The sequence below is a fragment of the Chlorocebus sabaeus genome, chromosome 16, assembly GCF_047675955.1.
Source record: "Chlorocebus sabaeus isolate Y175 chromosome 16, mChlSab1.0.hap1, whole genome shotgun sequence".
NCBI classification, from domain to species: Eukaryota; Metazoa; Chordata; class Mammalia; order Primates; family Cercopithecidae; genus Chlorocebus; species Chlorocebus sabaeus.
In genome coordinates this window covers 390,744-414,556 of record NC_132919.1, presented here as the reverse complement: position 1 = coordinate 414,556, position 23,813 = coordinate 390,744, and the positions used below count along the sequence as shown (strand labels likewise).

Genomic DNA, 23,813 nt, shown 5'->3' with positions numbered 1-23,813 from the left:
AAATCCTTTGCCCAAGTTTAAATAGAATTGTCATTTTGTTGTTGAGTTGTGAGAGTTTTTTATATAGTCTAGATACTAGACCCTTATCAGACACATAGTTTGCAAATATCTTCTCCCATTCTGTGGGCCGTCTTTTCACCTTGTTGATAGTACCTGTTGATGCACAAAGCTGGAAATGATGGTAACGTCAGCCAGGCACCGTGGGGTATGCCTGTCATCTCAGCAACCTGGGGGCCGAGGTGGGAGGACCACTTGAGCACAGGAGTTTGAGATGAATCTAAACAACATGGCAAGACCCCTGTCTCAAAAAAATTATGATAAAAATTCCAATTTGTCTCTTTTTTATTTTGTCATATATGGTGTCATCTAAGAAATCATAAGCAAATCTTAGATGACACCAAAATATAGATGACACCTATCTAAGAAATCATTGCCAAATCTGAAGTCATGAAAATTTACCCCGACATTCCTTGCAAGAATTTCATAGTTTTAGCTCTCGTTTTAGGTTTGATCTGTTTGAGTTAAATTTGACAATGGTGTGACCTCAGGGTCCACGTCATCCTTCTGCACGTGGCTCCTCTTGTCCCAGCAGATGTTGAAAAGACTGTTCTTTCCCCGTGGTATGGTCTCAGCACCCTCGTGGAAAGTCAGTTGAGCACGGATGTATGGGTTTATTTCCGGGCTCTCAGTTCTGTTCTAGTGCCACATGTTGTCAGTACCGTCTGGGCAGGAGGCACCCTGCTCTCCGGGAGTGTTCGCTCCAGTAGGAGAGGTCAGACACGTTCGCCAGAAACGGGGAAGTTCTGGGAAGAGGTAAAAACAGTGTGCTTATGAGGACGAGGCAGCGCTTGCTTTAGCCCGGGGCAGTGAGTGAGGATGTGGGGAGGCCTGGGTGGGGGGCAGTGAGTGAGGATGTGGGGAGGTCTGGGTGGGGGCAGTGAGTGCCGATGTTTGGAGGCCCGGGTGGGGGGCAGTGAGTGAGGATGTGGGGAGGTCTGGCTGGGGACAGTGAGTGTGGATGGGGGCAGGTCTGGCTGGGGACAGTGAGTGAGGATGTGGGGAGGTCTGGGTGTAGGACAGTGAGTGAGGATGTGGGGAGGTCTGGGTGGGGACAGTGAATGTGGATGGGGGGAGGTCTGGGTGGGGGACAGTGAGTGAGGATGTGGGGAGGTCTGGGTGGGGACAGTGAGTGAGGATGTGGGGAGGTCTGGGTGGGGACAGTGAGTGAGGATGTGGGGAGGTCTGGGTGGGGACAGTGAATGTGGATGTGGGGAGGTCTGGGTGGGGACAGTGAGTGTGGATGGGGGGAGGTCTGGGTGGGGACAGTGAGTGTGGATGGGGGGAGGTCTGGGTGGGGACAGTGAGTGAGGATGGGGGGTGGTCTGGGTGGGGACAGTGAGTGAGGATGGGGGGAGGTCTGGGTGGGGACAGTGAGTGTGGATGTGGGGAGGTCTGGGTGGGGGGCAGTGAGTGAGGATATGGGGATGTCTGGGTGGGGACAGTGAGTGAGGATGTGGGGAGGTCTGGGTGGGGACAGTGAGTGTGGATGTGGGGAGGGCTGGGTGGGGGTGAGTGTGGATGTGGGGTGGTCTGGGTGGGGACAGTGAGTGAGGATGGGGAGAGGTCTGGGTGGGGACACTGAGTGTGGATGTGGGGAGACCTGGGCCTGGGCATGAGGAATGATGCCAGGTGTTTGTTTGTCTGGACACAAATTTGGCAAGGCAGGGTGGAGCCTGTGGATGGCCGTGAGCTCCCGGATGAGGACCCTGGGCTTGATTTTGAGGTGTCTGGGTGGAGCAGGGCCTTTGGAGGGCCTGTCTGATGGCAGGATTGGGCGGGTCTGAGCTGGGGAGCCTGGAGCCGGGGGACCCCTCAGGCTGCCCTGGCCCAGTTCTTCTCAGAACTCCTGTTTGGCCAATTACTGCACAGCTCAGTTTCTGGGAACTCCTTGCTCCCAGCTGCTGGGTGCAGGGCAGGTGTTCGGAGAATACCCTGGCTTATTGTTGGGCACCACACCTGCAACCCAGTGCGTTGGGAGGCGGAGGGGGATAGAAAGCACTTGGGCTCAGCCCAGCTTCGTTGGGCCAAACCAGGCACCTGGTGCCGGCTTACGGGGCCTTGGGCAAGTGGCTGCACCTCTCGAGCTGGTTTCTTCTTTTCTGGAAGGAGTGATGGTCGCGTCTTGGGCTTGTGATGATCCCACTTGGCCGGCCGGTGGCGGCATCTGGCAGGTGGGCAGCACCCATGAAGGCGGCTTCCCCCTCTCCCAGTTTGGTAGCGCAGGGTCAGGCTGAGCACGTGTAGGAACGTTTGTTAACTGGAGGGCTCCTCCTAGAAGCCCTGAAAACTAGCTAAGTGCCAGTGGTTGTGTCTGACCCTTTCCCTGCCCGTCTTCTCTGTCCCAAGCCATGTTCTGGGCCCCCCACTGTTGCCTGAGCCCTCAGCTGGCCTCCTGATGGGCACCCTGACTTATTTGGAGCCTTAGCGTCTGCCAGGAGAATGGGGAGCGTGCAGAGAACTGGACAGCTGGTTCCCAGGCAGGGCAGTGCCTGACCCTGGAGTTGCAACAGAGAAACGTCTGTTTGTGTTTCTGTGAGTAAGAGGAGACAGCTGGGCCCGCAGATAGCCGGCGAGGTCAGCCGGGAATGGCCTTGGCTGCTGGCTGGAAGTAAACCCTGGCTCTGGTGAGGTGGGGCCAGGAAGGCTGGAGAAGTACCGGGCAGGGCTGGCGGAGAGCCACCTGGGAGCTGGAGTCTGGGCTGGGCTGTGCAGAGGCCGCTGGGGGAGGCAGGGGGTGTGGGACGCTGCTCCCCAGGACCTGGAGCACACCCGAGGACTCCGCACACCCGAGGACGGGGACTTTTCCAGGCAGGTGAGGAGGGTGGGCCTTCTTTTTTCCCCAGAAGCTTCTCTGCTTCATGGAGAGGTTTCTCTCGGGCTCCTGCAACAAGCAGCTCCCGGGTGGGAGCGGAAATCAGGTTTCCTCTGCAAAGATTCCGCCTGCCTGGGACTTTCCAGACCCACATAAATCACATAAACGGAAGCAGGCCTGCATTTCTGCATTCAAAGACAAATAGCACGAGTACTCGACGCTGCCCGTCCCGAGCCCGGTGCCCCGCAGCCCGGGAGGACTTGGGCGTGTTCTGGGCAGACAGAGTCCAGGGGCCACGGGTACCTACGTATTATTCTGGTCACCTTTGCACTAAGTTTGAATTTCATTTTCTCCTCTCTCTGTTTGTCTCTCTCTCTCGTTACCCTGTACATTTTTTTTTTTTTTTTGAGACAGGGTCTTGCTCTGTTACCCAGGCTGGAGTGCAGTGGCGCGATGGTGGCTCACTGCAGCCTCCATCTCCTGGGCTCAAGTGATCCTCTGCTCAGCCTCCTGAGTATCTGAGACTACAGGTGCATGCCACCGTGCCTGGCTAATTTCTAAATTTTTTTGTAGAGATGCGCCTTGCTCTGTTGCCCAGGCTGGTCTTGAACTCCTGGGCTCAAAAAGTCCTCGCACTTTGGCTTCCCAAAGCGCTAGGATCACAGGTGTGAGCCACCACGCCCAGCCTGGTGACCCTGCTGTTGCTGCCTTCGGCTCCGTGATTGCCTTGATACAGAAGTTCTACCTACCTTGTTTCAGGCCTTTCAGAAGAGACAAATGCAAGCTGTGCCTCTGGGGACACGTAGGCAGAGCTGTGGCTGTTGAACGCTGTGGGCTGGCACTTGAAACGAGATGGGGGAGAAGCAGGTTATTTCACATACCATTTGGGTTGGAGGCTTTGCAGGGCGTTTCTGCCTGGGAAGTAACAGTAACGGACGAAGAGATGAGTAGGGATTTGGGGTCCACTGGAGGGGAGTTGCCTGTCATTAAAGATGCCCAGGGATTTACTTTCCTAGGTGAAAAAAGACCCACAGGATTCAGTGAAACCTCCTACGTGTGCCCCACGCGAGGCCTTGCGGGGTACAAAAGAGAAAACCCCGCCCAGCCCTCGAGCAGCGAGACCGAGCTGCTGGGCAAGGACCTGGTGCCTCGTCAGCACCCAGCGCGTGTTTGACAAACGAGGCCAAGGAAACCGAAAGGTGCTGTTGTTGGTCCTGCTGAGGACAGTAGCAGACACTTAGCTCTGTGACCAAGTGGGGCGGCCCCCGGACGGGTTCCTGGGCAGCATGTCCGGGGTCGCTGCTCCTCAAAGAGCACAGGCAGGAAAGGCTGCGGGAGTCTCAGCAGGGGCTGGATGGTCCGTAGAGAGCCCGGGTGTAGAGGCAGCGGGGAAAGAGGCAGGTGAAGGAGGTGACGGGTTCACACTGTTGGGCCTTACCTTTCAGGCCAGCGAGGCTGGACCTTATTCTTATTCCGTGAGGCGGTTTTTAAGACAAGATTTTATTGGCGGGCTGGGCGTGGTGGCGTACTCCCATAGTCCCAGCTACTTGGGAGGCTGAGGCAGGAGGATCGTTTCAGACCAGCCTGGACAACAGAGCAAGACCCTGTCTCTACCAAAAAGTTTAAAAATTAGCCAGGTGTGTCGTTCTAGCGACTTGGGAGGCTGGCGCCAGGATCACTTGAGCCCAGGAGTTGGAGGCCGCAGGGAGCTACGGCTGTGCCACTGCACTCCAGCCTGGGCAACAGAGCAGGACCCTGTCTCAAAAAAAAGAATTATTGGTGCCTAACCGATTACGCAGTTCTGGTGAGTGGCAAACTCTTGATGGTTAAATTAGTCCCCTGAAGGAGTACTGGACACCCACCGTGTCTGGGCATCGGGGGTAACGGGTGAAGACCCCTGGGATGTGGGCAGAATGAAATGCCGATGGGAGGGAGGTGGGCTCAATCGGAACGGGGACCAGATCGGGGGAGCCAGAGGGTTCGCAGGGGAGGTGGTGCTGGGCCACCCCCAGCTGGGGGAGGTGGGCAGCGTGAACCAAAGGCGTTCCAGGTGAGAGGGTGCCGGAGACAAGGCTGGGCAGCTGGGGCGCATCAAGGTCCTGGCGGCTGGAGCGCCAGTTTTGCAGACGGGTGAGGTGGCTGCTAGAATGGAAGGTGGTTTGTGCCAGATCATGGATGGCCTTGAGGGCAGCTTGGGCTTTCTTCCTTGGTAGTGGGGAGCCACTGAAGGTGTTTGAGTGAGGGAGTCACGCAGCCGGACCTCTGGCTGCACGTGAAGAGGGGCAACGGGAGCCCCAGCAGGTTCCAAGGCAGATGAGGAAGACTTGCCCCTGTCTGGGCAAGAGAGGAGGAGCGTCGGAGCTGGGAGGAGGGGGAGTGACCAGGAGGAGGAGGAGCCGCTTGGAGGAGGGGAGCTGCCGGGAGGAGGGAGAGGGAGGAGGGGGAGCTGCCGGGAGGTGGGGAAGCCACCGGGAGGAGAGGGAGCCGCCGGGAAGAGGGGGAGCTGCCGGGAGGAGGGGGAGGGAGGAGGGGGAGCCGCTGGGAGGAGGAGGAGGAGCCGCTGGGAGGAGGGGGAGGGAGGAGGGGGAGCCGCTGGGAGGAGGGGGAGCCACTGGGAGGAGGGGGAGCCGCTGGGAGGAGGGGGAGCCACTGGGAGGACGGGGAGCCGCTGGGAGGAGGGGAGCTGCCGGGAGGAGGGGGAGCCGCCGGGAGGAGGAGGGGGAGCCACTGGAAGGAGGGGGAGCCGCTAGGAGGAGGGGGAGCCGCTAGGAGGAGGGGGAGCCGCCGGGAGGAGGGGGAGGGAGGAGGGGGAGCCGCCGGGAGCGGGGGGAGGGAGGAGGGGGAGCCACTGGGAGGACGGGGAGCCGCTGGGAGGAGGAGGGGGAGCCACTGGGAGGAGGGGAGCTGCCGGGAGGAGGGGGAGCCGCCGGGAGGAGGGGGAGGGAGGAGGGGGAGCCGCCGCGAGCAGGCAGGCCTGGCAGGGAGCCCAGGGATGGGGGAGTTGAAGGATGTTTGTGTCAGACACTGGTTTCCCCAGGGCTCCTGTTTCAACTCCAGAATCCTCTCGAACCTGCTCGGTGCATAATCAGCCTGTGACGTCTCCGAGTAAGTGGTACCTTTGGGGTTTAGACAGGCCTTTGAGGCTCCCTCTCGGAGTCGTTCGTCCTCCCATCGCGGCCTGGCAGTTGGAGGAAATGGTGACGTCTGGGTTCACCTTATCTTGCTGCTCTCCTCGTGTTCCCGTATCGTAGTAACAGAGCAGATGTCAGGGCTGTTGCTAAGGGTTCCCTGGGATGTTAATACCTGGGTGTTGAACGGAGGCTCCCACACGGTGTCTTCGAGGCCTCGGGACACACCGGCTTGGTGGCAAGTATTCTTTTATATTTGTCCCGGCTTCTTTTCCCTCCTTTAAACCCATCTCCTCCCTGTCACCCTGGCCGAGGCACAGCGTCCTGGCGGGATGGCAGACTCACCCTCTCCACGCGGGGAGACCTGACTCACAGATCACAGCGTCCTTTCCCACGGAGGCCGGAGGCCGCCTCCCACCCCTTCTCAACCCAGCCCTCTGGGCGCCAGATTTAGCATTTGGGACGAAGCCTCTCTTCAGCCCTGCAGAGGCCACCTGCGAAGGCTCCAGTTCCTCACCGCGGGGTACTTCCTGTGGCACCGGGCACCTGCGAAGGCTCCAGTCCCTCTCCGCGGGGTACTTCCTGTGGCACCGGGCACCTGGGAAGGCTCCAGGCTCTCTCTGCGGGGTACTTCCTGTGGCACTGGGCACCTGCGAAGGCTCCAGTCCCTCTCCGCGGGTACTTCCTGTGGCACCGGGCACCTGCGAAGGCTCCAGTCCCTCACTGCGGGGTACTTCCTGTGGCACCGGGCACCTGCAAAGGCTCCAGTCCCTCACTGCGGGGTACTTCCTCTGGCACGGGGCACCTGCGAAGGCTCCAGTCCCTCTCCGCGGGGTACTTCCTGTGGCACCGGGCACCTGGGAAGGCTCCATGCCCTCTCCGCGGGGTACTTCCTGTGGCACTGGGCACCTGCGAAGGCTCCGGTCCCTCACTGCGGGGTACTTCCTGTGGCACCGGGCACCTGGGAAGGCTCCATGCCCTCTCCGCGGGGTACTTCCTGTGGCACCGGGCACCTGCGAAGGCTCCAGTCCCTCTCCGCGGGGTACTTCCTGTGGCACCGGGCACCTGCGAAGGCTCCAGTCCCTCTCCGCGGGGTACTTCCTGTGGCACCGGGCACCTGGGAAGGCTCCATGCCCTCTCCGCGGGGTACTTCCTGTGGCACTGGGCACCTGCGAAGGCTCCAGTCCCTCACTGCGGGGTACTTCCTGTGGCACTGGGAGGGTGGGGAGTGGGTTTTTTTTGCCTCTCGCGTCCCCTGTTTGCCTCCCTCGTCTGGTCTTCTGGCCTTTCTACCACAAGTGGAAAATCAAACTCTGAATAGTTCTGGACACTGAGGTCAGGGTTGGGATTTTATCTGCCAGGTGCCATTTTTATCCGTTATATGTTGCTGTGGTAACACCGCGTGACAAGCACACCTGCCCAAACTTGGGGGTTTGCAACCTCCATTTATTACCAAACTTGGGGGTTTACGACCACCATTTATTACCAAACTTGGGGGTTTACGACCACCATTTATTACGCCTCCTCAGTCTATGGGCTGGCCGGGTTCTACCGCTCTTGGCTCAGAGGGCACCAGCCGCCCCTGGTGTGGAAGACGCACCTGAGCCCTCCTTCTGTGGCCAACAGGAACTGGCGTCCTGCAGCGGCTGGTGGCCCGTGTTGGCCTTTGCACGGGGGTGTCCCTCCTAGGCACAGCGGCTTCCCTCAGCCCCTCCATCCGCTGCCTCTTTCCCGCTGTGCGCCGGGCATCATTTCCTTCATTCTCACCGTGGAGACGGTCTGTGCCGGACACCTGTGCCCTCATCCCCAGGCCTCCTCCACCACCGTCGCCCCTGAGTCACAGCGTGGCCGTGCCCGTGGGAATGCGTTTCTCTGGGGGTCTCTCATGCGTGTGACTTCAAGGCAGACCCCGGCCAAGCAGATCCGCTGGTCTCGGAAGCTGGGATCTGCTGCCCGCTCTCCCCACGGGTGGGACTCTGTGGCTGGACGAAAGCGCGCTCGTTCGTGCCACACCTGGGAGAGTGTGAAGGCTCAGTTACATCTGAACGTGTCTGTGAAACGAGATGGAGGCGGTGAAAATGCCAGGGTGTAAGGTGGGGAGCGATGGCGGCCTGGGGGAAGGTGTGGGGAGAAGAAGCCGCACGTGGTGGGATGGTCGCCCCGTCCCTGTGTCTGTCCATGTCCCTGTCCCTGTCCCGCCGCAGTGGACGCGCTGGGGACTCCGGGGTGTTTGCAGGCTTCTTGGAGGCAGGTGGTTTTGCCTCCGGATGTGTTTTTCAGTCTGATGTGTGTCAGAGACTGACGGCTGCAGGCGGCTGGTGTTTTCCTCACTGTGCTGTGGCTGTGGCGGGATTTGGAAGGTCAGGGTTGAGCCAGTTTTCCTGGAGTGATGACTATTCACGCTGCTTCCTAGTGTGTACGGGAATGAGCTCCCGAGGCACGTTTACGGGACCCGCAGGCGGCGGAGAACAGTCGCTGGAGGAGGGTCATGTGACCGGCCCCAGCCACGGGGTCACTCGGGGCTCTCAAGCCGGTGCTGGCTTTACCAGGCTCTGAGCCCACAACTGCTGCTGAGGAGAGAGAAGGCTTCTTGTCAGTAGATGCAACTGTTTGCAAAGAAGAGATTTTTGTTTATTTTTGTTTTTATTTTTTTTGTGAATGGAGGATCGTGACCTTATTGAAACCATCTAATTGGAGAGCCACAGATTAGGCTCCCAAGACGCGGCTGCCGCCAGCAGAATTTTTGTGCCGGACAATTCTAGGTGCACTTTGGAGAGGGCAAGCACGAGGCCTGCCGCGGACAGCTCTGAGTGGCTGTGAACGTGGCTGTGGAAAAGGTATCTCAAAAAATACACTTAAAAAGTGTACGAGGAAAATTGGAAACAAGCTGTGTGCCCCCCACAGGAAGACGGTAAAGCCTATAGTATTCAGAATACCAAGTTACCGTTTGAAATCCTATTTTTAAAGAACTTTCATAATGTGGGAAAAGTACAATGTGGTTAAAAAACCAGCAAGCAGTGTATGTAGTAAGAACCCAGTTTTATTTAAGATTTGTACGTAATGCCTAGGAAAGGTTGGAAGGCGCCACATTAAGGTGTTAAGAGTCGCCATGGGGGTGGTTGGCGCCTGAATTTAAGGTGTTTTCTTTTTGGGATGAATGTCCCACAGCCCCCAGGAGCGACCATGTGAGGCTGCATAATGGCTGTGGCTGTGGCTGCAGTGACTGATGCCCGGGGTGGTGAACTCTAAGGGCCGTCTCTGTGTCTGCAGTGTGTCTGCGGTGATGTCTGCGGTGTGTCTGCAGTGATGTCTGCGGTGGTGTCTGCGGTGTGTCTGCGGTGTGTCTGCGGTGTGTCTGCGGTGATGTCTGCGGTGTGTCTGCGGTGATGTCTGCGGTGTGTCTGCGGTGATGTCTGCGGTGTGTCTGCGGTGATGTCTGCGGTGTGTCTGCGGTGATGTCTGCGGTGATGTCTGCGGTGATGTCTGCGGTGATGTCTGCGGTGTGTCTGCGGTGGTGTCTGCGGTGTGTCTGCGGTGTGTCTGCGGTGTGTCTGCGGTGATGTCTGCGGTGTGTCTGCGGTGATGTCTGCGGTGTGTCTGCGGTGATGTCTGCGGTGATGTCTGCGGTGATGTCTGCGGTGATGTCTGTGGTGTGTCTGCGGTGTGTCTGCGGTGGTGTCTGCGGTGTGTCTGCGGTGTGTCTGCGGTGATGTCTATGGTGTGTCTGCGGTGTGTCTGCGGTGATGTCTGCGGTGATGTCTGCGGTGTGTCTGCGGTGTGTCTGCGGTGATGTCTGCGGTGTGTCTGCGGTGATGTCTGCGGTGTGTCTGCGGTGATGTCTGCGGTGATGTCTGCGGTGATGTCTGCGGTGATGTCTGTGGTGTGTCTGCGGTGTGTCTGCGGTGATGTCTGCGGTGATGTCTGCGGTGTGTCTGCGGTGTGTCTGCGGTGATGTCTGCGGTGTGTCTGCGGTGATGTCTGCGGTGTGTCTGCGGTGATGTCTGCGGTGATGTCTGCGGTGTGTCTGCGGTGATGTCTGCGGTGATGTCTGCGGTGTGTCTGCGGTGGTGTCTGCGGTGATGTCTGCGGTGTGTCTGCGGTGTGTCTGCGGTGATGTCTGCGGTGTGTCTGCGGTGATGTCTGCGGTGTGTCTGCGGTGATGTCTGCGGTGATGTCTGCGGTGATGTCTGCGGTGATGTCTGTGGTGTGTCTGCGGTGTGTCTGCGGTGGTGTCTGCGGTGTGTCTGCGGTGTGTCTGCGGTGATGTCTATGGTGTGTCTGCGGTGTGTCTGCGGTGATGTCTGCGGTGATGTCTGCGGTGTGTCTGCGGTGTGTCTGCGGTGATGTCTGCAGTGTGTCTGCGGTGATGTCTGCGGTGTGTCTGCGGTGTGTCTGCGGTGTGTCTGCGGTGATGTCTGCGGTGGTGTCTGCAGTGACTGACGCCCCGGGTGGTGAGCTCTCGACTTTAGAGAGAGAATTGCATCCCCCTGGAAGAAGGGGTTGTGTTTACGGATCTGTCTCAGGAAGTTGCCTGGGGTTGGTGAACCTCTCTCCCCTAGGAATTTTCTCAGGAAATTATCACCAGGCAACTCCTGTTCCCCTCCCTGTTCCCCTTGGGTCCTCCTAGTCCCGTACTGTGGGGTTTTACAAGGGGCTCAGGAACATCTGCCTGCCGGGCCGGCCGGCCTGAGTGCAGCCTCTGCTCAGCTTGTCGCCTGGCGGGGTTGAGGTGGCACCAGGAGGTCTCAGCTTCCCAGAGGAGGCTCTGGGGGCACCAGCCCACAGCCAGGAGCGAGCCCAGGTGTCAGGTGGAGCTGCCGTGAGGCTGACGACCCCGTGGGGATTCTGAGGAGCAAAAGGCTTATGAGCCAACAAGTCTCAGAGCCTGGTTAGAGCCGGACTGTCTGCTCTGAGCGTGTCTGGGTTGTTTTCTGAATTCTTCCTTGTCTGGGGAAGGCCACATCTCTCTGATGAAATGCAGTTGAATTAAATGGATATTCCCTGAACACCTACTTTGCAGCGACGTAGGGACCCTCTAGGGAGCCACAGTCCAGCGGGGAAGGAGAAATGGAAATTTCATGTCGATAGAACTGAAGACTTTGGGACGGGCTCCTGGGAGAGATGTCCTCCTCCCCTTGATGGGCCTGCCTTCTCCAGCCGCGGCCTTGGCCTGTGGGCTTATTGAACATGCTCGTGTACACACACGCACACACGCGCACACACACGCACACACACACCGCTACACACACACATGCACACACCCCCCACACACAAACGCACACACACGCGCACACATGCACCCCCTACACACACGCACACACACCCTATACATGCACACACACACGCAACACACACGCACATACACACGCGCACATGCACACGCGCGTGCACACACTCTACACACGCGCACACACCCTACACATGCACTGCGCACACACACCCTACACACGCGCACACACCCTACACATGCACTGCGCACACACACCCTACACGCACACACACACGCACACACGCACACACACATGCACACCCTGCACATGCACGTACACACGCAGACGCACATACGTGCACACATGCAACACACACACACACATGTGCACACGCACACACACGTGCACACACCCTGCACACGCGCACACACGTGCACACACCCTGCACACGCGCACACACGCACCCTGCACATGCACACACGCACAGACGCACACACAGATGCACACACGCGCACGCACACACATACTCCTTCTCCGGCCTCTTACCTGTCCCAGCCGGGAGTACCTCAGAGACAGACCTGGCCCTGGGGATCACGTCTCTCTAGTTTACTGAGGAAGTGACCAGAGCTCCACCAGCCCTGTCCACAGAACCTCCTGCCACTGCTCCCCAGGCCAGTTCCATCCTCCCTCCCGAATTTGGGGCTTTGCCTTCCCTGCTTTTCCACTCACCTTCTATAAGGCCCTATTTTGTTCCCCCATCAGTTTATTTTTTGTTCAGGACAAATGGCCGTGTATCAGTACGAGGGCGCAGTCCCTGTTTGACGCACAAGGCGCTGCTCTCAAGAGAGAAGGGTCAGACTCCCTGCCATCCATCCGAGCCCGGGAGGTGAGCGCTGGGTGGTGGTGAGCACAGTTTACCCCGGTGAAGGGGGTGCCGGGTGCCGGGATGGGGATCGGCTGGTGAGGCCCTCCGTGCCGAGTCAGGGAGCTGCCAGCCAGTGCAGGCTGAAGAGGTTTGGAGAATCGAAGCTGGCTGTGTGGGCAGTTTCCTAAAATGTGCCTCCTCGAGTTGCCCTTCCTCTCGCACCGTCTGTCCCGAGGTTGCTCTGTACGAGTGAAGGACAGCTGTGCCTTCTGAGGTGCCAGCCACGGCCAGGGTGGGGGTGCACAGCCGTCCCGGAGCCGGGGCCCGAATTCTCCTGGGTTCTCATGTCCGACCTTTGCTCGGGGCCACCCCTGTGAGCGTGGTCAGCCACAGACTTGCCATCGACGATGAACCTGCCCTGCCACTGTCCGTGGCCCCAGCCCTGGAGGCGACATCCTTCCGTCTCCCTTGACCTCTGCAGCGCTTGGCTCTGTGGTTCCTTTGCCCTGAAGCTACAGCAGTGAGAAGGGTGGGGACATGGAGGATACAGTTGTTGTGGCCGCCTCTGTCCTGTGGACTGGGCTGGGGAGGGGCTCCGTTCCCACCTTCCACGTGGAGCAGCCTCCCTCGCCTCCCTCGCCTCCCTCGCCTCCCTTGTGTAACTCAGCAGGGTCAGAATCAGGCGTTGAAATTACCCGAGGCGGTCGCTCTGTCTGGCCGACAGCTCTGTTGGGTACCGACGAGGAAACTGAGGCTCGGGAAGACAGTTGACTTGTTCCTGGACTTCTAGTAAGTTTACATAAAAGCCAAATTTTCACAGATCTCTTTTTTTTTTTTTTGAGATGGAGTCTCGCTTTGTTGCCCAGGCTGGAACGCAGTGGCGCAGTCTCAGCTCACTGCAACCTCCACCTTCCTGGTTCAAGCGATTCTCCTGCCTCAGCCTCCTGAATAACTGGGATTACAGGCACCCGCCACCACGCCTGGCTGATTTTTGTATTTTTAGTGGAGATGGGGTTTCTCCACATTGCCCAGGCTGGTCTCAAACTCCTGAGCTCAGGTGACCTGCCCACCTCGGCCTCCCAAAGTGCTGGGATACCAGGCGTAGCCACCACATTCAGCCTGTAAAGTGTATTTAAATGTTTACTCTGAACAGAATAGTGCTTTCCACACCCGTGTGGGGTGGTGTGGCTGCAAAGTACAAGATAACTGAAGTTTTTAGAAAATAAAGCAAAGCAAACCGTAGTGCTCTAAAGGCTGGGATGGGGCACTGGTTTAAAGTTGTCTGAGGACTGTGTCACTTTTGACCCTGCCTTTCCTTGCTTGTCTGTTAGCCTCATCGGGGAGAAGATGGAGCCTACATCTGGGGGGTCCCGGGTGACCTGGGCCTGGCCATGGGGTTTCCACATTTGGCTATTTGGGGTCTGGGGCTGCCCAGGTCTCTTTGCTGAGGCAGCCCACTGGGGAGGGTCAGGTCTGATCTGGAAGAGCAGGTGCCTGGACGTGTCCCTGGGGTAGAGGGACCAGTGTGGTTGAGGTCGTGGCCTGGACCCGTGTGGTCAGGTGGTGGCGGTCGGCGCGTCCTCAGGGAAACGGGTGGCCCCGGCCTAGAAAAGCAGTTCTCCGAGCTGGGCCCAGGCCTCTCTGGGTCCCCCAACTGCCTTCCAGAGATCCACAGGGTCAGAAGTGTGTTCGTAAGAAGAGTAATGGGACCGGGTTTTATCCTCTCACAAATGTACAAGAAAGGAGAAGTTCATAGATGTGGTTTCAGATGCCACGTTGAAACTAATCTTTAAGAAGCTACCATTTGGTGAGTTTGGGTGCAATGTCAAAGAACAGTATTTACAATTTCTGGAAAGTGAAAAACAGTCCTCCTCTTTTCAGCCGTCACACACATTTGTGAGGGTCTGGATGCCCTTCATGGACTTCAGCGAAACCACCTGTCACAAATGTGTGAGTGAAGAATCAGATATGAATGTCCCGCTGCTTTTTTTTGTGAAGCCAAACATTAAAAACAGTTGTAAAAATGTAAAACAATGTATTTGTCTAATTGCTTTTTAAGTGTAGTTTTTCGTAAAATATGTAAATCATGTGAACATCTAAAGGGTTTATTATTTTTTTTTGTTATACTTTAAGTTGTAGGGTACATGTGCACAACGTGCAGGTTTGTTACATATGTATACTTGTGCCATGTTGGTGTGCTGCACCCAGTAACTCATCATTTACATTAGGTGTATCTCCTAATGCAATCCCTCCCCCCTCCCCCCTCCCCACAATAGGACCCGGTGTGTGATGTTCCCCTTCCCGAGTCCAGGTGATCTCATTGTTCAGTTCCCACCTACGAGTGAGAACATGCGGTGTTTGGTTTTCTGTTCTTGTGATAGTTTGCTAAGAATGATGGTTTCCAGCTGCATCCATGTCCCTACAAAGGACACAAACTCATCCTTTTTTATGGCTGCATAGTATTCCATGGTGTATATGTTCCACATTTTCTTAATCCATTCTGTCACTGATGGACATTTGGGTTGATTCCAAGTCTTTGCTATTGTGAATAGTGCCGCAATAAACATACATGTGCATGTGTCTTTGTAGCAGCATGATTTATAATCCTTTGGGTATATCCCCAGTAATAGGATGGCTGGGTCATATGGTATTTCTAGTTCTAGATCCTTGAGGAATCGCCATACTGTTTTCCATAATGGTTGAACTAGTTTACAATCCCACCAGCAGTGTAAAAGTCTTCCTATTTCTCCACATCCTCTCCAGCACCTGTTGTTTCCTGACTTTTTAGTGATGGCCATTCTAACTGGTGTGAGATGGTATCTCATTGTGGTTTTGATTTGCATTTCTCTAATGACCAGTGATGTGAGCATTTTTTCATGTGTCTGTTGGCTGCATAAATGTCTTCTTTTGAGAAATGTCTGTTCATATCCTTTGCCCACTTTTTGATGGGGTTGTTTGTTTTTTTCTTGTAACGGGTTTATTATTTTTAATGAATTAATAAAAATTTTAAAGATTTTCTCAGTTTTAATTTCTGGTAACTAGCAATGGTCATAGCCCATGTATTTTGGAGTCCTTAATAATGTCTTTTTTTTTTTTTTTTTGGAGACGGAGTCTCACTCTTGTTGTCTAGGCTGGAGTGCAATGGCATGATCTCGGCTCACTGCAACCTCCACCTCCTGGGTTCAAGCGATTCTCCTGCCTCAGCCTCCTGAGTAGCTGGGATTACAGGCATGTGCCATCACGCCTGGCTAATTTTTTTTTGTATTTTTAATAGAGACAGAGTTTCACCACATTGGCCAGGCTGGTCTTGATCTCCTGACCTCAAGCAATCCTCCCGCCTTGGCCTCCCAAATTGCTGGGATTACGGGCCTGAGCCACCACATCCGACCTCAAGAATTTTTTATAGCATTTTGTTGTTGTTTTGAGAGAGAGAGTCTTGCTCTGGCACCCAGGCTGGAGTGCAGTGGCGCAGTTGTGGCTCCCTGCGGCCTCGACCTTCTGGGCTCAGACGATCTCCCGCTTAGCTTCTGGCGTAGCTGGGACCACAGGCATGCACCACGCCCAGCTAATTTTTGTTCTTTTTGTTGCGACAGGGTTTCACCATGTTGCCCAGGCTGATCTCGAACTCCTGGGCTCAGGTGACCTGCCCACTTCAGCCTCCCGAAGTGCTGGGATTACAGGTATGAGCCACCATGTCCAGCCTATGAATGGGTTATAATTCATTTTTTTCGTGGTCTGTGTTGGTGCTGAAGTTGTAATTCATAGACCATAAAATTCACACTTTTAAAGGATGCAATTCTGTGGTTTTAGTATATTCACAAAATTGTGTAACCATCACCACTGTCTAATTCCGGAACATTTTTATCACCCCAAAAAGAAGTCCTGAACCCACTGGGATTCTGTTCCCTTTTCCTGCAGCCCCGATAACCACTCATCACCTTCCCTCTCAGGTTCGCTTGTTCTGGGCACATCATATAAACGGAATCATACAGTACGTGGTCTTTTACGACTGACTTTTCTTACTTAGGATGTTTTAAAGGTTCGTCCATGATTTAGCTGGTGTTAGCACCTCATTCCTTTTTGTGGCCAAATAATAATCCATTGTAAATAACCCATTGTATGGAAATAGCACCTTTTCCTCATTCATCGGTTGGTGGATATTTTGGTTGTTTCTACTTTTTGTCTGTTGTGAATAATGATGCTGAGAACATTTGTGTACAGGTTTCGGTGAGGACATGTCTTGGGTCTGTAACCAGGAGCAGAGTTTCTGGGTCATATGGTAAATCCGTATTTAACATTTTGAGGAAGTGCCAAACGGATTTCAAACCTGGATATTTTTTAAGAGTGTAAAGGGGTCCTGGGTTTGAGAACCGCTGGCCCAGCTGGAATTCGACCAGGGGAGTGTGGATGACTCAGGAGAGCCCCTCATTCTTGCTCTGGGGTTGAGATACCCTCAGCCTCATCCCACTCTCCCTTCAGAATGCACGCATGGCATCCTCATGATAGATCACCAAAGATAATCCTGTCCTTGGAGGCAAGGAGAAAGCCGGCTACACTAGACAGTGCACAGATGACCCATCGGGGGTCCTGGAGCAGGGTCACCTCCCTGCGGGATCCCCAGATGCCATGCTCATGGCAGTATCTATGGGCGGCACCCCTTGGCACGGTGCCGGGTGGCGATCCTGGCTGTAGCTGCCACCCCCTGCCCTCTTGCCTCCCCTCGAGGGCATTGTGACCATCGGTGTGAATCTTTTGGGAAGGAGAGCCAGGTCCCCAGGCTTGGGAGAGGTGTAGGGTTTCAGCCTGTCTGGCCATCACCCCCCAGCCCGGCCCCTCCTGCTGGGTGACGTGCTCAGTTTGGCCCCTGCTGTTCTGGGAGGGGGCAGGGAACAGATGGCCTCCTGGGCTGGGTTGAAAATTTCCAAGGGTGTGCCTGCCCTCTGCTTTCTGACTCTAACCCTTTGATGCCAGTCACGTTCACTCTTGGCACTCGGCCACATGATCCACCTGGTCCCCCTCCCAGAATCATGAGCCTTCTGAAGAGGAGTCTTGGGGGACAGTGTTTTGCGGGAGAGACGGTTCCCACAGTGAGATTCCAGGCATCCGTGGGGCCAGGCATCCGTGGGGACAGACATCCGTGGGGCCAGGCATCCGTGGGGACAGACATCCGTGGGGACGGTGCATGGAGGTGGGGTGGAGGGGCTGAGTGCATAGAGACCCTGTCTGCTGTCTGTACCCCAGCCAGTGATGCACTTTCTTCTTCCCTCCTTCATCTCAGATGTGACTCCCCTCCCCCAGCCGGGTGCTCCGAGCCATGGCCGACACCATCTTCGGCAGCGGGAATGACCAGTGGGTTTGCCCCAATGACCGGCAGCTTGCCCTTCGAGCCAAGTGAGTACCTCTGGGGCCCCCCAGGCCTTCGCTTTCTTCTGCCTCCCTGCTCCTCTCCTGTCTTTAGCAAGATTCATTCCCAGGAGCCCTGAAAGAGGTGTTTGGAGAGAAGTGCCTGTCGGATGCACACCACACTCCGGGCCCTGGACACAGCCATTCACTCATTCAATTACCGTGCAGAATTTATCCCCATTTCCCAGATGAGAAAAGTGAGGCTGAGCTCATTGCCCACGTCACTTAACTTGTGGGTGGCAGGGCTGTGACCCGCACCTGGGTCCAGCCCACTCCTAAGCCTGTGTCCTTTGTATCACAAAAGGCTGCAGGGACCCACCCCACCTCACGTGCCTTCGCTCTTCTCACTGAGCCGTAGGACTGCAAGTCCCTTAAGACAGGGAGCCTTTGATCCCTGGATGCCCAGTCATAGCCGAGTGCCTGGCACCATGAGACCGGGGAACAAAGGTCTGTCGAATGGACGAAGAGCTGCTCCTCAGGCCGAAGCGCGACCAGCCCAGAGCTGTCCCAGGGCCTTCTCCGCGCTCTCCTGAGAACCTCACTAGTTCCTCACTTCCAGTTTCTTCCCTTGGGGGTCCTGGTTTTCCTTTTTTTTTTTTTTAAGACTGAGTCTCACTGTGTCACCCAGGCTGAAGTGCAGTGGCGCGATCTCAGCTCACTGTAGCCTCTGCCTCCTGGGTTCAAGCGATTCTCCTGCCTCCCGAGTAGCTGTGATTACAGGCACCTGCCACCACGATGGGCTAATTTTTGTATTTTTGGTAGAGACGGGGGTTTCACCATGTTGGCCAGGCTGGTCTCGAACTCCTGACCTCAAGTGATCTGCCCACCTTGGTCTCCCAAAGTGCTGAGATTACAGACATGAGCCACCGTGCCCGGCCCTGGTTTTCCTGCTATCCCTCAGCCTAGTGAGCTCTCAGCTCTGGGTAGGTCAGGCCATCTCCACCGACTGTCCACTGTGGCTGCAGATGGGGGTCTCAGGTGCCTCGGCTGCCTTCCAGCCCCTCCCTGTCCCTCCGAGGGGCTGGGGGTCTCTGACGTCTGATAAGTCCAAACGGGCCCCTTCGTCCTTCAACCCATGCCGATCACGGGAGCCAGCATTTCCCAAATGGGACCAAATTCAAACACTTTGCAATTAGATGTTACGAACCTGCAGGGGACAGAACGGAAACATCAAAGGGGAGTAGAAAAACTAATTTGAAACGCCCGAGAAGAGTGGAGTCCTGCGTGATTTGCAGGAATCTTGGCACCACAGTTAACTTCTCTGCTTCGCTGGGAGGGCTCAGCTCCTTCATGCGGCCCCCACAGTGGGTGAGGTCAGTCCCTCTCCCTCCCTGTCCTCGGATGCCGGCAGATGAAGTGTCCTCCCAGGCAGGGTAGGAGTTTCCAAGGAGAGCACTGCCACTGTGCTCTAGACACGGCCCAGCAGGACTCGTGACCCTCCAGGGTTCCCTTCGGCGCTCCCTGACCTTGTCTCTCGCTGAGCAGCAGCCAAAAGCTGCCATAGCACCTTTAGAAGAGAGAATGCTTTTATCCCCTCCCCTGGGGTGCTGCCTTCTCGAGCCTGGCACGGTCTCCGGAAAGGAGAGGCATACTGATTTCCACCCGCAGAGCCGGGAGCCGTGCCCTGTGGGACCCTCAGGGACGTCGGGGCTGCAGCTCGGGGCTCTCCTCAGTCCTCCAGCCACCACCACACATTTTCTAACCCCCTGCTACGTGCCAGGCACTGACTGCACAGCAGTGAACAGGACCAACACGGTCCCTGGTCTTAAAGCACAGGTGGGCAGAGGCGGGCATTATTTGAATAGGTAAGTTGCTTTGATGGTGACAACAGGCAGTGGGGACGTGGGTGAAGGTGTAGCCTACTCTGGAGATCAGGAGGGGCTTCCCTGAGAGTGTGCGGCCTCCACTGAGACCCAGACGATGGGGCAACGTTAGATGGCAGTGGGAGGGACGCGCTTCCAGACAGAGGGAACAGCACGTGCGAAGGCCCCGAGGTAGAAGGAACACGGCAAGTGGAGCCCTGGCCAGAGGTCAGTGTGTTGCGAGTGCACAGTGTGAAGGGTGGACAGTGTGGAAGGAAGATGGAGAGATAGGCAGGGGCCAGGGGCAGGGCCTGGTCCTCCAGAGACTCACGTTCCGGAGGGGAGATGGAGGGTTTCATGTTGTCTCCTAATAATGTATCAGCCCAGTGAAGGACATACACCCAGGCCTTCCAGGAACTCTGAGAGTGGATTTTTTACCTGATTTGGAGGGGATCAAGGAAAAGCCTCCAGGTGAAGGTCGTGTGTAAAGAAAAGAAGTCTTTAAAAAGAATAGTCTGGGCACGGTGGCTCACACCTGTAATCCCAGGACTTCGGCAGGCTGAGGCGGGTGGATCACCTGAAGCCAGGAGTTCTCGAGACCAGCCTGACCAACATGGTGAAATCCTCTCTCCTAAAAATACAAAAATTAGCCAGGCGTGGTGGTGGGTGCCGGTAATCCCAGCTACTTGGGAGGCTGAGGCAGGAGAATCGCTTGTACCCGGGAGGTGGGGGTTGCAGTGAGCTGAGATTGTGCCGTTGCACTCCAGCCTGGGGGACAGACTGAAGCTCCGTCTCAAGATAGATGGATGGATGGATGGATAGATAGATAGATAGATAGATAGACAGATGGATGGAGAAGTAGATAGATAGACAGATAGATGACAGACAGATAGACAGATAGATGATAGATAGACAGACAGAGAGATAGATGATAGACAGACAGAATAGGAGTGAGAGGTGGACAGAGGGTTTAGGGAGAGAGACAGGTGCCCCAGGTGAAGGGTGCAGCATGAGCAAAGGCCTGGGACTGCACACAGCCTAGAACATGAGGGAGCAACTGGAGAGGCCAGGTGAGCCGAGAGACGAGGGCGCCGTGCGGGGAACATGTGGGGGAACGACAGGCGGGGCTCCCAGACGTGTGGGTTCTTCCTGGAGGTTGCTGCCCATCGATGTCAGGTGCCCTCAAGTTGGCCTCCTTCTCCTCCGGCCGTGTGGAAGGGGCATTGCGAGGGGGGTGGGCAGCACGCTCAGTGGAGCTGTGGCCGTAGGCGGGAGTCAGGGCCCGGAGCAGCAGGTCAGATGAGAGGACGTGGATGGCTGGGGCCAGGAGGCGGAGCGGATGGAGGCAGGAACCGGGGCGCAGAGGAGGCCCTGGGGGAGCCCGAAACGCTCCCAGGCAGGACTGTCAGCAGCTGCTGCGTGTGAACTCCGCAGGTCGGGGCTCAGGCCTTGAGTCAGCAGTGGAGGCGGCCAACCCCAGATCCCTGCTAGTCGGCTACCTTCCACCCCCATCTCCTCCGAGAAACGGGAGGCCTGCCCCGCGGGGTGGCTGAGGGCCGGGGCCTTACAGGGCAACTCAGGGTCTGGGCCTGCCTTGCAGGGTGACTGAGGGTCCAGGCCTGCCTTGTGGGGTGACTGTGAGGGTCCAGGCCTGCCTCTTGGGGTGATGGAGGGTCTGGGCCCACCTCGCTGCAACAGCCAGGACCACGCAAGACATGAGACCACCAGGGCCCATCCTGTGTCAGGGAGACCCCAGGAGAGGGTGCGCCTCCCTCGCTGCCCTAGGTCCTGCCTCCAGGACTCTCCTGACACTTCCCTGAAGAAAGAAAGAAGCAGCCTTTCCAGAGCCCCTCCCCTCCCTTCCCCTCCCCTCTCTGCCAGGTAACTCTCTTGTTTGTCCACTTCCTGCCGCCACCTGCACGTCCCACCAAGCAGCGTGTCCCTGCGCCCAAGAGGCCGGCGTCCCAGCTGGTGCTTTATAATGCGTTGAATGAAAACACCTCACACCTGTTCGTTAAATAGGTCTCTGTGTCATTGGTTTGGCATCTGCCTCCCCCACCATATTGCAGTTCTTCAGGGTGCAGAGGCTTTTCCCATCTCATTCATCTCTGCACACAGCAATGTCACAGGCACGGAGTGTCTCCAAGAAGCTGGCGCCCACCCAGGGCAGGGGCTTTGCGGTTTGATCTGCTGCTGCCGCTCTCTCCCTGCCCAGAAAAATAGAAGGAGTTTGAGTCCTTCCCCCGCCCCAGTTACAGCTTCAGGAGGCACCACCCCTGCAGCCCAGTGGAGCAGGCAGCTCAGCCTCCAGACCCACTCGCAGCCCTGCCTCGCCATTGCCTGCCCTCACCATAGCTCCTGTGGTGAAACTCGCTTTCCCCTCCTGCCTTGAACCTGCCAGTTTTCAGGGTGTTCACATCAACAGCTGTGACTTTACCCTAATTACATTCCTTTCCTGTCCCCTGGTAAACTCCGTCTCACTACCTGGCAGAGCTGGGAGCTCGCTTTTTCTTCTCTTGGTAATCTCTCCTGCTCCTCCCTTGACCCTCATGTGCCGTGACCTTGGCCTTCTCTGTGTACCTGAGGGTCATAGTCCGTGTTTCTGCCTCCTGGGCTAAGATGGTGCTGCCGTCTTTGCCAAGGCCCAGGAGCCGGTGGATGGCAGGGCTGGTGCTTGGAGCCTGTGTCTGCCCCGTCTCTGTTGCCCGCTGAGGGGAGGGAGATCACTCCTCGCCCCCGGCACGTAGCACCTGGGCTGTCCACTGACTGTTCTCAGGAGGGCTTGGTGGATGCGGTAGGGGCTGCGGGAGTTTGCACCGGGGAGGCCTCAACGCCGTCTGTGTTACACCCTCTCGAGGCTGCAGACGGGCTGGTCCGTGCACACCTACCAGACGGAGAAGCAGAGAAGGAACCAGCACCTCAGCCCGGCGGAGGTGGAGGCCATCCTGCAGGTCATCCAGAGGGCCGAGCGGCTGGACGTCCTGGAGCAGCAGAGAATTGGGTGAGGCGGGGCCGGAGCCAGCTCAGTGGGAGGACGGCAAGGGCTTTGGTGCAAGCCCAGGGGACTGGGAGGCCGGCACGCTGGGTCCTGGTGCTGCATTTCACCTCTGGGAGGGGTCAGGAGGTCACTGGCTCTGCCTCAATACCCCGGAGTGTAACTCAGCCTGCTGAGGCCTCGGGATCGGCCTCTGTCAGACGGCGCTAGCAGCTGAGGTGTGCGCCCCGGCTGTGGGCGCGAATGAGCGTGGTGAAGCGCCCCAGGGGCTGTTCGGCTCTGTGCACCTGCGGCTCTGCGCACCTGCCGGTCAGCTGTGGTTCAGCCAAGGGAGGGTTCGGGTCGCCCTCGAAAGCTCCCGCAGGAGCCTCTCCTGGCCTCCCACTCCAGCGCCCACCACAGCTCAGTCTTCCAGCACTTTCATCGTGTCCTGTGTTTGTTTAATTACAAAAGAAATTCGTATTTCCTAGAAAATCCGAAAAACACAGAAAAGCACAAGTAGGAAAACACAAATGCACTGGGCAGGAATTGATTTCATTCTGCTGGCCTCCTACGTATCTTCATCTTTTCTTTTTCTCTCTCTCTTTCTCTCTTTCTCTCTTTCTTTCTTTCTTTCTTTCTTTTTTGAGACAGGGTCTCACTCTGTCGTGTAGATTGGAGTGCAGGGGTGTGATCACGGATCGCTGCAGCCTCAACTTCCTGGGCTCAAGCCATCCCCCAACCACAGGCTTAAGTAGCTAGAACCGTGGGTGGGTACCAGGGCACCACCGCACCCAGCTTTTTTTTTTTTTTTTTTTTTTTGTAGAGACGGGGTCTCACTATGTTACCCAGGCTGGTCTTGAACTCCTGGGCTCAAGTGATCCGCCTGCCTCAGCCTCACAAAGGGCTGGGATTTCAGGCGTGAGCCTCCGTGTCCGGCCTTCCTGTCTTTACAGTGGGAAAAACAGGCCAGATGGCATGGGTCATTCTTCAGCTGTGAGTCCACCTGTTCCCCGAGAGCCATCGCTGGTCCCCACAGAACATGCCACTGTCCCTCAGTCTCCCTCGCCCTCCCTCCCCTCAGTCTCCCTCCCCTCAGTCTCCCTCCCCTCAATCTCCCTCCCCTCAATCTCCTTTGCCCTCCCCTCAGTCTCCCTCCCCTCAGTCTCCCTCCCCTCAGTCTCCCTCCCCTCAATCTCCCTCCCCTCAGTCTCCCTCCCCTCAGTCTCCCTCCCCTCAGTCTCCCTCGCCCCCCTGCCCTCCCTCCCCTCAATCTCCCTCCCCTCAGTCTCCCTCCCCTCAATCTCCCTCCCCTCAGTCTCCCTCCCCTCAGTCTCCCTCCCCTCAGTCTCCCTCCCCTCAGTCTCCCTCCCCTCAGTCTCCCTCCCCTCAGTCTCCCTCCCCTCAGTCTCCCTCCCCTCAGTCTCCCTCCCCTCAGTCTCCCTCCCCTCAGTCTCCCCTCAGTCTCCCTCCCCTCAGTCTCCTTTGCCCTCCTCTCAGTCTCCCTCCCCTCAGTCTCCCCTCAATCTCCCTCCCCTCAGTCTCCCTCCCCTCAGTCT

The 23,813-nt window shown here is 56.9% G+C and overlaps 1 protein-coding gene across 12 annotated transcripts in view; it reads left to right on the top strand.

Annotated features, from left to right (window-relative positions):
- The window catches only part of RPH3AL (rabphilin 3A like (without C2 domains)), a 184,650-nt gene that overhangs the window by 43,854 nt on the left and 116,983 nt on the right, over positions 1-23,813 (top strand). For 3 of the 12 annotated variants that reach the window (XM_073023838.1, XM_073023835.1, XM_073023839.1), the window contains exons 2-3: positions 17,354-17,466; positions 22,138-22,281. In XM_073023838.1, coding sequence (XP_072879939.1) covers positions 17,390-17,466; positions 22,138-22,281 — 221 coding nt within the window. In that variant the 5' untranslated portion in view covers positions 17,354-17,389. Of the gene's footprint in view, positions 1-2,589; positions 2,873-5,856; positions 5,978-6,009; positions 6,239-11,982; positions 12,097-17,353; positions 17,467-22,137; positions 22,282-23,813 lie in introns of those variants that run through there. The other 9 variants (XM_073023844.1, XM_073023845.1, XM_073023842.1 and 6 more) reach the window with 9 other exon arrangements.